The sequence below is a fragment of the Myxocyprinus asiaticus genome, chromosome 42, assembly GCF_019703515.2.
Source record: "Myxocyprinus asiaticus isolate MX2 ecotype Aquarium Trade chromosome 42, UBuf_Myxa_2, whole genome shotgun sequence".
Taxonomy (NCBI): Eukaryota; Metazoa; Chordata; class Actinopteri; order Cypriniformes; family Catostomidae; genus Myxocyprinus; species Myxocyprinus asiaticus.
Genome location: NC_059385.1, coordinates 24,160,540 through 24,173,766, shown reverse-complemented (window position 1 = coordinate 24,173,766; position 13,227 = coordinate 24,160,540). Strand labels below are relative to the sequence as shown.

The following is a 13,227-nucleotide window of genomic DNA, read 5'->3' as shown; positions in this document are numbered from 1 at the left end:
AGACCACTTTTTGAAATCTTTTTGACCTATTCAAAGGAATCACATGTAAAAGATTAGACTCAAAATGATTCTTTCATGAATCAGACATCATTATCGCTGCTCTGCATGCAATGTACATGTACTGCTTTGTTATTTTTTGCGGTGTTCAGTCGCAAAATTAGGTCGGAAGAAATTTATCCGAGCCATAGTATTAATTTTCCCTTAAAAATGTAGTGAAGTAAAAGTCCACAAGATTCAAAAAGTAAAAGTACAAGATTCAAAAACTGTATTTAATTAAAGTAACAAAGTATTTGTACTCAGTTACCGTTACTATACACATCTCTTAGTAACGGACACCAAAACTTTATTTTGAATCAATATATGGGTTTGTCAAATATCTTCATGAACTGTTGGTTTAAAGTTGATGTGTTACATATTTTGTTAAAATACTTTCTCCTATCCAAGCAGAGTCAAGTAAAAGTCATTTATAGGTTGATTTAGAGGGTTTTAAACTAGGGTTGAATTTGAACCCAACATACAAAAACCCTCTTAGAGAAAACACACATTAGTGTAAGTGGACTTTTGACTTAAAAGCTTATTGTTACTGAGATATGCTGTAGCTCTTGAGATTACTTCCCATGTGACAACAAGCCCCGATCTCCCCTGCATGTTAAGGTACCTCCACATATTCCAACACACTAACACTTTGCTCTCTTTCTGGCAGGGGATGATCTTTTCAGCAGCTAAAGAACTTGGTCAGCTCTCCAAGCTCAAGGTACAGCTCCAGTCTTCTTTATTTAATCTAACAGTCTAGCTGGGGAATATTGATGAGGAGTTTTTAAAGCCATGCTATTTCTGCAGCAAAATCATGGTTACCCTGGTCTAGTGTCTAAATGTGTTTAATGTTATTTGGCTCTAATCTTCAGGATCACATGTCTGGTGATGCCAAAAGCCTGACGCCCAAGCAGTGTGCGGTCATGGATGTGGCTCTTGACACCATAAAGGTACAAACAATCACAGTTTAAAAACATTTAAGTTATTTTATAGAGTCTGGTGTTTAAAATGATCCTTTGATTAATCTTTGTCTTGTCTCATCTCTGTAGCAATACTTCCACGCTGGAGGTAATGGTTTGAAAAAGGCCTTCCTGGAGAAGAGTCCAGAACTCTCGTCACTGCGACATGCGCTGTCGCTCTACACACAGACCACAGACACACTCATCAAGACATTTGTTACAACTCAGCACGCTCAAGGTAATGGCACATACAGTACACACACACATCTAATAACACATTAACACAATTATATACATATATCAGACTTAGCTGTTACAAGATAGCATAGATTTTACAATAAATTGTTCACAAGTCTCTCAACTTCCAAACCTGTATGACTCTTCCTTCTGTGGAAAAAGAGATGTTTTGAAGAATGTTCATGCTGTTCTTTCACATTTAATAAAATCAATTTCTCTTTAAACAAACTGTTCATGCTCTGCATTTCTTGAGTTCCCTTCAGCACATCTTTTGATCTCCACATATTATTCAGTAATACCATTACACCACCAGGTGTCACTCTTGAACTGGAGATCACTGTACACTGGACCAATTTGTGCGCTGAAGCTTTTCTCTGTAAAGAAAACTCTGTCAGCCCTGCAAGCTTTATCTTTTTCTCACTGCTAATTTACATGTTGCTGTTGTCCACGTTTCATTCTGTATCCACTTTCCACAGTTCTCTGTTCTTGTGCTATGCATTGCTTTGACTGCAGTCTCTTTTACTATGCTTTTTCTTTGCCTCTGTTCTCTGCCCCAGTGCATAATGGAAAGGGTATGAGGATAACACCTAGTGAGAAAATACAGCCCTCCAGGGGTAGGTAACCACAGACTCTGAGACCCAAATACAGACCCACCCAGATGTGTTTTGTGTACATTTCCTCACAAAGCCTGTCAAGAGTATGTCTTTGTCATATTTCACCCCAACGTTTGACTTGGATCCTGCTGGATATGCTTTCTTATCTTTCAGCTCTGTTTTTCCAAATACTTTAAATTTAATGTTTAAAGCTCTGCCATGCATGTGAGGTCTGTATTTCATTGTGTGTGTGTGTGTGCGTGTAGGCTCTGGAGTTGATAAACCAGTAGGGGAAGTATCAATACAGATCGACCTCTTCACTCACCCAGGCACTGGAGAGCACAAGGTTACAGTTAAAGGTACATCTTACTGCATAAGTATCTGTGTTTAATTGAGCTTTATTTACTGTGAGTCTCATAATCTGCCCCATAAATGCTTTTTCTGATGGTCGAATCTTATTTCTCGATGTCTAGTTGTGGCAGCTAATGATCTGAAGTGGCAGACGTCTGGAATGTTCAGACCATTTGTGGAGGTGACCATGATAGGCCCTCATCTCAGTGACAAAAAACGCAAATATACCACCAAATCAAAGAACAACAGCTGGGCACCCAAATTCAACGAGACCTTCCATTTGTGAGTGCAAAATCTGGCCAATCTGGAATAATTAGATCAATGAGTATCCTGACATTACATTAAACATTTATGTATGAGGAATCAAGTGAGAGTGAAGAATGAATATGCTTTTCTCAGTTTCATATTGTCAATTTAATTTCAGTTGTTAGCAAGGATGGATGGATGGATATGGGTGGATGGAGTAGAAAGATAGATAGATGGATGGATGAATACAGTAGAAAGATGGATGATGGATGGATGGATAGAAAGATTTGTGGGTGGATGGATTGGTGTATGGATGGATACAGTAGATGGATTGGTGTATGGATGGATACAGTAGATGGATGATAGATCAATGAATGGATGGATGGATGGATCGGTGAATGGATGACTAGATGGATGGATGGATGGATGGATACAGTAGAAAGATGGATGGATGGATGGATAGATTGGTGGATGGATGAATACGATGTATAGACTGATGGATACAGTGGATGGATGGTACGAAGGATGGATGGATGGATACAGTGGATAGATAGATGGATTGGTGGATGATGGATCGATCGGTGGATGGATGGATACAGTAGAAGTTTGGATGGATACAGTAGAAGGTTGGATGGATACAGTAGATGGATGGATGGATACAGTAGATGGATGGATGGATACAGTAGATAGATAGATGGATGAATGCATGGATAGATAGATCGGTGGATGGATGAATACAGTAGAAAGGTGGATGGATAGATATATGGATGGATGAATCGGTGGATGGATGGATGGATGAATACAGTAGAAAGATGGATGATAGATGGATGGATAGAAATATTAGTGGGTGTGTGGATACAGTGGATGGATGGATACAGTAGATGTATGTATGTATGGATAGATATGTGGATGGATGGATGAATTGGTGGATGGATGGATAGAAATATCGGTGGTGGATGGATACAGTAGATGGATGTGTGGATGGATTGATGGATGCATGGATGGATAGATCATTGGATGGATGGATGATACAGTAGATGGATGGATGGATACAGTAGAAGGATGGATGGATGGATGGATACAGTAGATGTTTGGATGGATAGATGGATGGATACAGTAGAAAGATGGATGATGGATGGATGGATAGAAAGATTGGTGGGTGGTTGGATACAGTGGATGGATGATAGATGGATTGGTGTATGGATGGATACAGTAGATGGATGATGGATTGGTGTATGGATGGATGGATAGATCAATGAATGGATGGATGGATGGATCGGTGGATGGATGGATGATTGGATGGATGGATGGATGGATACAGTAGAAAGATGGATGGATGGATAGATTGGTGGATGGATGAATACGATGTATAGACAGATGGATACAGTGGATGAATGGTAGAAGGATGGATGGATGAATACAGTGGATAGATAGATGGATTGGTGGATGATGGATCGATCGGTGGATGGATGGATACAGTAGAAGGATGGATGGATACAGTAGAAGGATGGATGGATAGAGTAGAAGGATGGATGGATACAGTAGATGGATGGATGGATACAGTAGATGGATGGATCATTGGATGGATGGATGGATGGATGGATACAGTAGAAGGATGGATGGATAGAGTAGAAGGATGGATGGATACAGTGGATGGATGGATGGATGATACAGTAGATGATGGATGGATGGATAGATGGATGGATACAGTAGAAGGATGGATGGATGGATGGATACAGATGTTTGGATGGATAGATGGATAGATGGATGGATACAGTAGAAGGATGGATGGATGGATACAATAGAAAGATTGATGGATGATGGATCGGTGTATCGGTGGATGGATGGATGGTTATGCTGGATAGATAGATGGATGGATGGATACAGTAGAAGGGTGGATGGATACAATAGAAAGATTGATGGATGATGGATCGGTGTATCGGTGGATGGATGAATGGTTATGCTGGATAGATAGATGGATAGATGGATGGATGGATACAGTAGAAGGATTGATGGATGGATACAATAGAAAGATGGATGGATGGGTACGATGGATGGGTAGTGGATGGATGGATCAATGGTGGATGTATAAAGTAGATGAATGGATATGATGGATGGATAGATGGATGGATGGATACAGTAGAAGGATGGATGGATCAGTGGATGGATACGCTGGATAGATACAGTAGAAATATGGATGGATGGATGGATACAATAGAAGGATTGATGGATGATACAGTAGAAAGATGGATGGATGGGTACGATGGATGGATGGATACAATAGAAGGATGGATGGATGGATAGATAGATGGATAGATACAGTAGAAAGATAGATGGATGGATGATAGATTGGTGGATGGATGGATGGATGAATACAGTGGATGGACTGATGATGAATAGATAGATGATGGATCGGTGGATGGATACAGTAGATGGATGAATGGCCAGATCGATTGGTGGGTGGGTGGATGGATGGATGGATGGATGGATACAGTGAATGGGTGAATGGATAGATAGATGGAAGGATGGATTGATTGGTGATGGATGAATAAGAGAGAGATAGATAGATAGATGGAGAGATAGATGGATAGATAGATAGATGGGTGGATACAGTTGAAAGATAGGTGGATGGATGGATGGATAAGTTGGTGGATGGATTATTCGATGGATGGAAGGATGGATACAGTAGATGGATGATGGATGGATAGTTGTATACAGTAGAAAGATGGATGGATGGATGGATACAATAGAAAGATGGATGGATGGATCGGTGGATGGATGGATACAGTAGATGGATGGATGGCTAGATCGATCAGTGGATGGATGGATACAGTGAGTGGGTGGATGGATAGATGGATGGATTGATGGATCGATCGGTGGATGGATGAATAAGATAGATAGATAGATACAGTTGAAAGATAGATGCATGGATGGATGACTGGATGGATGGATAGATTGGTGGATGGATGGATTCAGTTGATGGATGGATAGATTGGTGGATGGATGGATACAGTAGATAAATTATACTATGGATGGATACAGTAGAAAGATAGGTGGATGGATAGATAGATAGATCATGGATAGATGGATACAGTAGATGGATGGGCAGATGGATAGATATAGATCAGTGGATGGATGGATGGATACAGTAGATATATGATTGGATGGATGGATACAGTAGAAAGATAGATGGATGGATGGATGGTAGATGGATATATACTGTAGATCAGTGGATGGATGAATACAGTGGATGGATGGATGGATGGATGGTAGATCGATCGTGGATGTATGGATAGATGGATACAGTAGAAAGATAGATGGATGGATGGATGTATAGATTGGTGGATAGATGGATGGATCGGTGGATGTATGGATACAGTGGATTGATGGATGGATAGATTGGTGGATGGATGGATACAGTAGATGGATGGATGGCTAGATCGATGGATGGATCAATGGATAGATGAATGAATGAATACACTAGAAGGATGGATGGATGGAAGGATAGATTGGTGGATGATGGATTCAGTGGATGGATGGATGGTTGATGGATGGATAGATCGGTGGATGGATACAGTGGATGGATGGATGGATGAGTGGATTGTTGAATGGATGGATACAGTAGAAGGATGGATGGATGAATTTGATGGATGGATGATGGATGGATGGATAGATTGGTGGATGGATGGATACAGTAGATGGGTGGATGGATAGATCGAGCGGTGAATGGATAGATACAGTAGATGATGGATGGATAGATAGATCGATGGATGATGGATCAATGGATGGATCAATGGATCGATTGATTGGTGGATGGATGGATATGATAGATGGATACACTAGAAAGATGGATGGATGGATGGATGGATGGATGGATGGATTCAGTGGATGATGGATAGATCGGTGGATGGATGAATACAGTGAATGGATGGATGAATATATTGGTGGATGGATGAATGAATGGATGGATTGATAGATTGGTGGACGGATGGATGGATACAGTAGATGGATGGAAGGCTAGATCAATTTGTGGATGGATGGATACAGTGGATGGATAGATGGATGATGGATGGATGGGTACAGTGGATACAGTGGATGTAGGGATGATTGGATGGATGGATGGATGGATACAGTTGAAAGATGGATGGATGCAGTGGATGTAGGGATGAATGGATGGATAGATTGATACAGTAGAAAGATGGATGGATGAATAGATCAGTTGATGGATGGATAAAGTTGGATGGATGGATGGATGATAGATTGGTGGATGTATACAGTAGATAAATGGATGGATAGAAAATATAATTCTCAATACTCTAACAGGAAAATATATATATATACAGAACTGTGCAAAAGTATTAGGCACTTAAGATGTTTCACAAAAACATTTGACTTAAGATGGTTATTTGTATCCTCAGCTTTTGTGTGTCAATAGGAAAAATACATTTTAGACTCCCAAACATTACTTTTGCAAATAGAAAAGATTAGAATAGAAGAATATGGTGCACTGCAAGAGATGACATTGGCCCCACAGAGCCCCCCACTGAACATCAAGTCAGTCTGGGATTACATGAAGAGACAGAAGCAATTGAGACAGCCTAGACAGATAGAAGAACTGTGGTGAATTCTCCAAGAAGCTTGGTAAATCCTATCTGCCAACAACCAAGAAAAACTGTCCAGGTGTACCTAGGAGAATTGGTGCTGTTGTAATATTGATTTAGCTTTTTTATGTTTACTGGACATTATATGATGTTAATTGATAAATTAAAACTATTTATGGCATTAGTTTTGAAGACATCCTCACTATGCAACATTTTTCACAAGTGCCTAATACTTTTGCACAGTACTGTATATAGTGTATATACAGTATTTACTGTATATTATTTAAATTTGATTATTTAAATAGTATCGTAAAGTATTTCTACTTCTTTGAGGTATATTGAATTTATTGTAATTCAGTCCAGACATGATAATTTTGATTACTGTAATATAGAAAAACATTTTTTAGCATACATTTGGGTTAGACAGACAGACAGACAGACAGATAGTACTTGCATGTGATCTTTTTAAATAATTGCAAGAAATATGGTGTGAAATTGCTGAAATTTCTCCTCCTCTCTCGCCTATACAGTATTCTTGGAAATGAGGATGGTCCGGAGTGTTATGAGCTACAGGTATGTGTGAAAGACTACTGCTTCGGCCGTGCAGACCGAGTGGTCGGCATCGCTGTTATACAGTTGCGCGATGTTGCACCTAGAGCCAGCTGCGCCTGCTGGTGTCCGCTTGGCACACGGGTACATATTGACGACACAGGCCTTACTGTCATGCGCATCCTCTCCCAGCGCTCAGGTGACGAGGTGGCTAAAGAGTTCGTCAAACTCAAATCCGAGACTCGATCAGCTGAGGAGGGGAGATGAGAATGCCCCCTGATGGCAGATGATGACCTGGGACTCATTTAGATGCGTGAAAATGTACATAAACAGGTGTTAAATGGCTGGATAGTAGCTCTGCCATCCTTTTTTGTCCACATTAATTTTTTCTGGCTACTAATGCACACCACTGACTCACACAGAAGGATTGATGGCAGCACAAGAGAGGTCATTTGACTGTTTAGAGAGAGCACTGTTAGTTTTGCAGAGGTGGAAGAAGTTTCCAAAATCCCTCACCACATTGATCGCTGCACTGCCGTTTCGACAGAGGAGGGGGTCTCGCTACATTTAAACAAAAAAAACAAAAAAATTAACACGTTCACTTTTTCACTGAGAAACACTCTCTCACACAAAGACAGTGACTAATAAACTGGCAATTGACATTAATCAGGTTAGATTTATTATTTAATTTGACGGAAATTAAATCGAGGTTGTGAGGAAAAGACAGTTCAGTCGTATAGACTATATCCATTTAATGGTCTATATTGTGTTTAGGTTGTTGATCACATCTAATTTTCACAATCTATGTTTTCAAAAGCTTTTTTTTCCATTGGAAATATTTTGGAAAGATGTGTTTGGGTTAATCTCACGAAAACATGTCCAGGTCGCATTTCACTCCAAACTCAGAAAAAAAACTATATATATATATATATATATATATACATACACACGCTACTGGTCAAAAGTTTTGAAACACTTGACTGAAATGTTTCTGACGATCTTAAAAATCTTTTGATCTGAAGGCGTATGCTTAAATGTTTGAAATTAGTTTTGTAGACAAAAATATAATTGTGCCACCATATTAATTTATTTCATTATAAAACTAAAATGTAATAAAAAAAATAAAAAAATAAAAAAAAAATAAAAAAAAAAAAACATTTTTGAAATTGATGACTAATAATACCAAATACCAAATAATAAAGAAAAGCATCCAATAAGTGCCCAACATAGATGGGAACTCCTTCAATACTGTTTAAAAAGCATCCCAGGGTGATACCTCAAGAAGTTGGTTGAGAAAATGTCTGCAAATTCTAGGCAAAGGGTGACAACTTTGAAGATGCTAAAGTATAACACAGTTTTGATTTATTTTGGATTTTTAGTCACAACATAATTCCCATAGTTCCATTTATGTTATTCCATAGTTTTGATGACTTTACTATTATTCTAAAATGTGAAATAAATTATAATAAAGAATGAGTAAGTGTTTCAAAACTTTTGACCGGGTGTGTGTGTATATTAGCGGGAAATGTGCCTAATTGTCATGAAAAGAATAAATAAATAAAAGAACATAATTGATGAAATGCAAAAATTAAAAACAAAAATCAGAAATTTCTGGAAAAAATAAATAATAATTTACTGATCCTTATATATATATATATATATATATATATATATATATATATATATATATATATATATATATATAAGGATCAGTAAATTATTATTATTATAATTTTTTGAGAAATTTTAGGACCATTATGAATTTTTGCATTTCATCAATTATGTTCTTTTATTTATTTATTCTTTTCATGACAATTAGGCACATTTCCCGCTAAATTTTTTGACCAATTGATTTACTTTTTATTTTTTTAAATGTTTTTTTTCCCATTATTTTTCCCATCATTTTCCTATTATTCCCAATAGTGATTCTTGTATCTGAAATACAATAAATTTTACTGTATTACAATAAAAAAAAAATATTGTAATGCAGGGATTTTTTTTTATTTAAATCAGCATAAAATAACATCAGTACAAAAATAGTATGCTGATGTATTAATGTTATAATGTAAATAAAATATAATTATTGATTTTTTTATTTTATTACAGAATTTATTTTTTCCAGTAAAGAGAATTTTAGGGAGGTTAATTGTCATGAAGAAAGTATGTCCTGATGATGTGAGATTCCCCCATTTTCCAAAAATTGCTAATGATTCAATAATTTCCAAACACGTTTCATCATTCATTGTATTGAAAAAACGGTACTTCTATGCCTCACAGTCTCATTTGCATCAAATTAAATATGGGGTCGACCCTGCCTATGACCAATGTTCACAATAGTTACATTTAAGGTTTGACCTCCAGTAGGTGGCACTGTGAATGTGTTAGGTCTTTAGTTCGGTTGCATCTGTTGTAAAATACAGAGATTCCACTTATGTTTGTGCACTTTTGTCTATGTACCCCATTTTCACCATGTGTTTGTTGCCTTATTGTGTTGATGCTGTGAATGTGTCAAGTTGAAGAGAAATGTCACTATAATGACTGTGGCTCCTGTGTTTTTAACATCTGAGGGGCCAAATGTCACTCACTTGGTGTTGTGAAGTGTTTCGTTGCATGAACGAAGAGCCAGTAACTCTGCGATTTATAGATTTCTCTAACCACAGTCAGGATAGGACAATAGAGAGCAACTGTTTGCATTTCACGAGACATTTCCAAGCTAGATCACATGGGTGGGTCCATCAACCAAAACTGTGCCAGTTTAAATAGCAGGTGGCAAAAATAACCTTGAGTTCACTAATACACCTGCCTCATCGCCAAAGGTTGATTTCTTTCCACTTAAAATACATCGCACACTCTCTTGCAGCATTATCGGACAGTATTGAAGCTATAATTCTCATTTTTCATCTACGTAACATTGTTTAAATGTGTGAATGCTTTATTGAGCTGTTGTGTAAAATGTTTTGATACTTCATATTCAAACTGTACTCACTGGAAGGGCTGTTGAATCGTACAGTAGTAAAATCTGTGAGTTGGGGAAAATGGCATTAACAGATGTTTAAAAGATAATGTCTAATATAATGACCAAGTTCTAATAAGATCACTGATCAATTAAAGATAATAGTGATTAATGTCTTTCATTTAAAAGCGGCCTTATTTTAATTGTTCAGATTTCTATTTAAGTGATTTTAAACTATTCTTTTTCCTTTTAAGTAAAGACATGTGATTGATTTATTCTGTGAAGTCTTGTTGTTATTTCGTTAGTTCATTTTGTTCATTAAAAGGGGTTCTGATGACTGTCCCTCTTGAACTGATTTATTTTCTTCTATTTTTTATTTGAAGAATTTTGTACTGTGTTGTCTTTGCTTGTCATAAACCACTAAAACTAAGTGGGGGAAAAAGACAGTAACAATAAAAATGTTATTTTTGTCAGAAAACACTGCCAATGTTTAAAATGTATGTTGATATTGCCAATCATTATTGTGATTGTAGAAGCTGTTATTTATTCTGCACATTTCTCACTTCTAATTCTGTCACTTTATATACTGTTGAGTACTGTTACTGTTGTTCTATAGTCCAGCAGTGTTTGGACTGTATTTAATGAGGGAACTATCCCTCTTTGTAATATACTTGTTCCTTGTGCCAACTTGTGGAAGTTTTTTTTGTTTTTTTTTTAATATATGTATATATATTCAAGTGAACTCCTGAACCAATACTTATAAAGATCTGGCATGTGCAAGACTGAATGAGTTTACTCCACATTTTCTAAGCTTTAGTGGTATTGTATAGTCACTGATAAAGAAAAATGTGTTATTAAAATATTTGTGTGCACACTCTAACAAATGACTTAACACATTAAGTATATTAAACAAATGTTTGGACTTTCCTTGATGTCATTTCGTAAAGGAAAAACAAAAAGATTCCCTCATCTTTTCTTTCAACGTTGGGGAGATCAGAGAAAGAACTTTGACTGTAGGAAAAAGTGCAATGGGTGTCTTAATGTTGGTGCCCAACATACAGTTATATATGTTTTTAAGTATAAAGATGAAGTGTGCAATTTCTGCAGCACTGGTGTCAACAAAAGGAATTGAAAAATATATCTGTTCTCAAACAAGTTTCCCGAAAACTCTGCCTGTCTTTCACTTTCGGTATGTGAAAACTTACATTTTGGTCTGTTTATCACCATATATTGCATGGTTTCAGAAGACTTGGAATATATTGCAAAAGTCGAATGGACTATTTTTGTGATACTTTTTTGGAGCCTGACAGCATCCATCCATCCCCATTCACTTTCATTGTAGAGAAAAGTGCAGCGTGAACATTCTGCCTAACTTCTCCTTTTGTGTTTTACAGATTATATGGGTATGGAACAATATGAGGGTGGGGGAAAATTGGCTATAAAACAGCCATAATTGCATATACTCAGCTGACATGCAATTTGGTATGCTATAAACATGAGTGTGAATTGTTTTTGAATTTGGAAATGTTGATCGGGTGTGTTCAAATTTGTCACCAATCCACTGGTCCTCAACCAATTTTTTTTTTTTTTTTTTTTTTTTTTTCAGGACTTAGATTTTATATTGGACATTATATGGTGACCGAACAGAGAACCAGGATTGTCTATAGATAAAAGTGAAAAAAAAAAAAATTAATCACTGAAAAGTATTAAATCTGTGTTCCATTCAAAGTCAAATATGGAATATTCTGACTTGATATCTCTTTACTATACAGGTGCATCTCAATAAATTAGAATGTCGTGGAAAAGTTCATTTATTTCAGTAATTCAACTCAAATTGTGAAACTCGTGTATTAAATAAATTCAATGCACACAGACTGAAGTAGTTTAAGTCTTTGGTTCTTTTAATTGTGATGATTTTGGCTCACATTTAACAAAAACCCACCAATTCACTATCTCAAAAAATTAGAATATGGTGACATGCCAATCAGCTCAAAACAACTGCAAAGGTTTCCTGAGCCTTCAAAATGGTCTCTCAGTTTGGTTCACTAGGCTACACAATCATGGGGAAGACTGCTGATCTGACAGTTGTCCAGAAGACAATCATTGACACCCTTCACAAGGAGGGTAAGCTACAAACTTTCATCGCCAAAGAAGCTGGCTGTTCACAGAGTGCTGTATCCAAGCATGTTAACAGAAAGTTGAGTGGAAGGAAAAAGTGTGGAAGAAAAAGATGCACAACCAACCGAGAGAACCGCAGCCTTATGAGGATTGTCAAGCAAAATCGATTCAAGAATTTGGGTGAACTTCACAAGGAATGGACTGAGGCTGGGGTCAAGGCATCAAGAGCCACCACACACAGACGTGTCAAGGAATTTGGCTACAGTTGTCGTATTCCTCTTGTTAAGCCACTCCTGAACCACAGACAACGTCAGAGGCGTCTTACCTGGGCTAAGGAGAAGAAGAACTAGACTGTTGCCCAGTGTTCCAAAGTCCTCTTTTCAGATGAGAGCAAGTTTTGTATTTCATTTGGAAACCAAGGTCCTAGAGTCTGGAGGAAGGGTGGAGAAGCTCATAGCCCAAGTTGCTTGAAGTCCAGTGTTAAGTTTCCACAGTCTGTGATGATTTGAGGTGCAATGTCATCTGCTGGTGTTGGTCCATTGTGTTTTTTGAAAAGCAAAGTCACTGCACCCGTTTACCAAGAAATT

General features: G+C 37.3%; 2 protein-coding genes across 4 annotated transcripts in view; one reads left to right on the top strand and one right to left on the bottom strand.

The window, feature by feature from the left end:
- Positions 1–9,169, top strand: part of LOC127432732 (protein unc-13 homolog B-like) — a 145,201-nt gene extending 136,032 nt beyond the window's left edge. Inside the window, exons 34-40 of the mRNA XM_051684109.1 lie at positions 704–754; positions 906–983; positions 1,083–1,230; positions 1,787–1,843; positions 2,089–2,181; positions 2,296–2,455; positions 7,551–9,169. Of these exons, the coding sequence (XP_051540069.1) occupies positions 704–754; positions 906–983; positions 1,083–1,230; positions 1,787–1,843; positions 2,089–2,181; positions 2,296–2,455; positions 7,551–7,836 (873 nt within the window). The 3' untranslated portion in view covers positions 7,837–9,169. The remainder of the gene's footprint in view (positions 1–703; positions 755–905; positions 984–1,082; positions 1,231–1,786; positions 1,844–2,088; positions 2,182–2,295; positions 2,456–7,550) is intronic.
- The window catches only part of LOC127432784 (14-3-3 protein gamma-like), a 678,408-nt gene that overhangs the window by 547,822 nt on the left and 117,359 nt on the right, over positions 1–13,227 (bottom strand). The window lies entirely within an intron of this gene.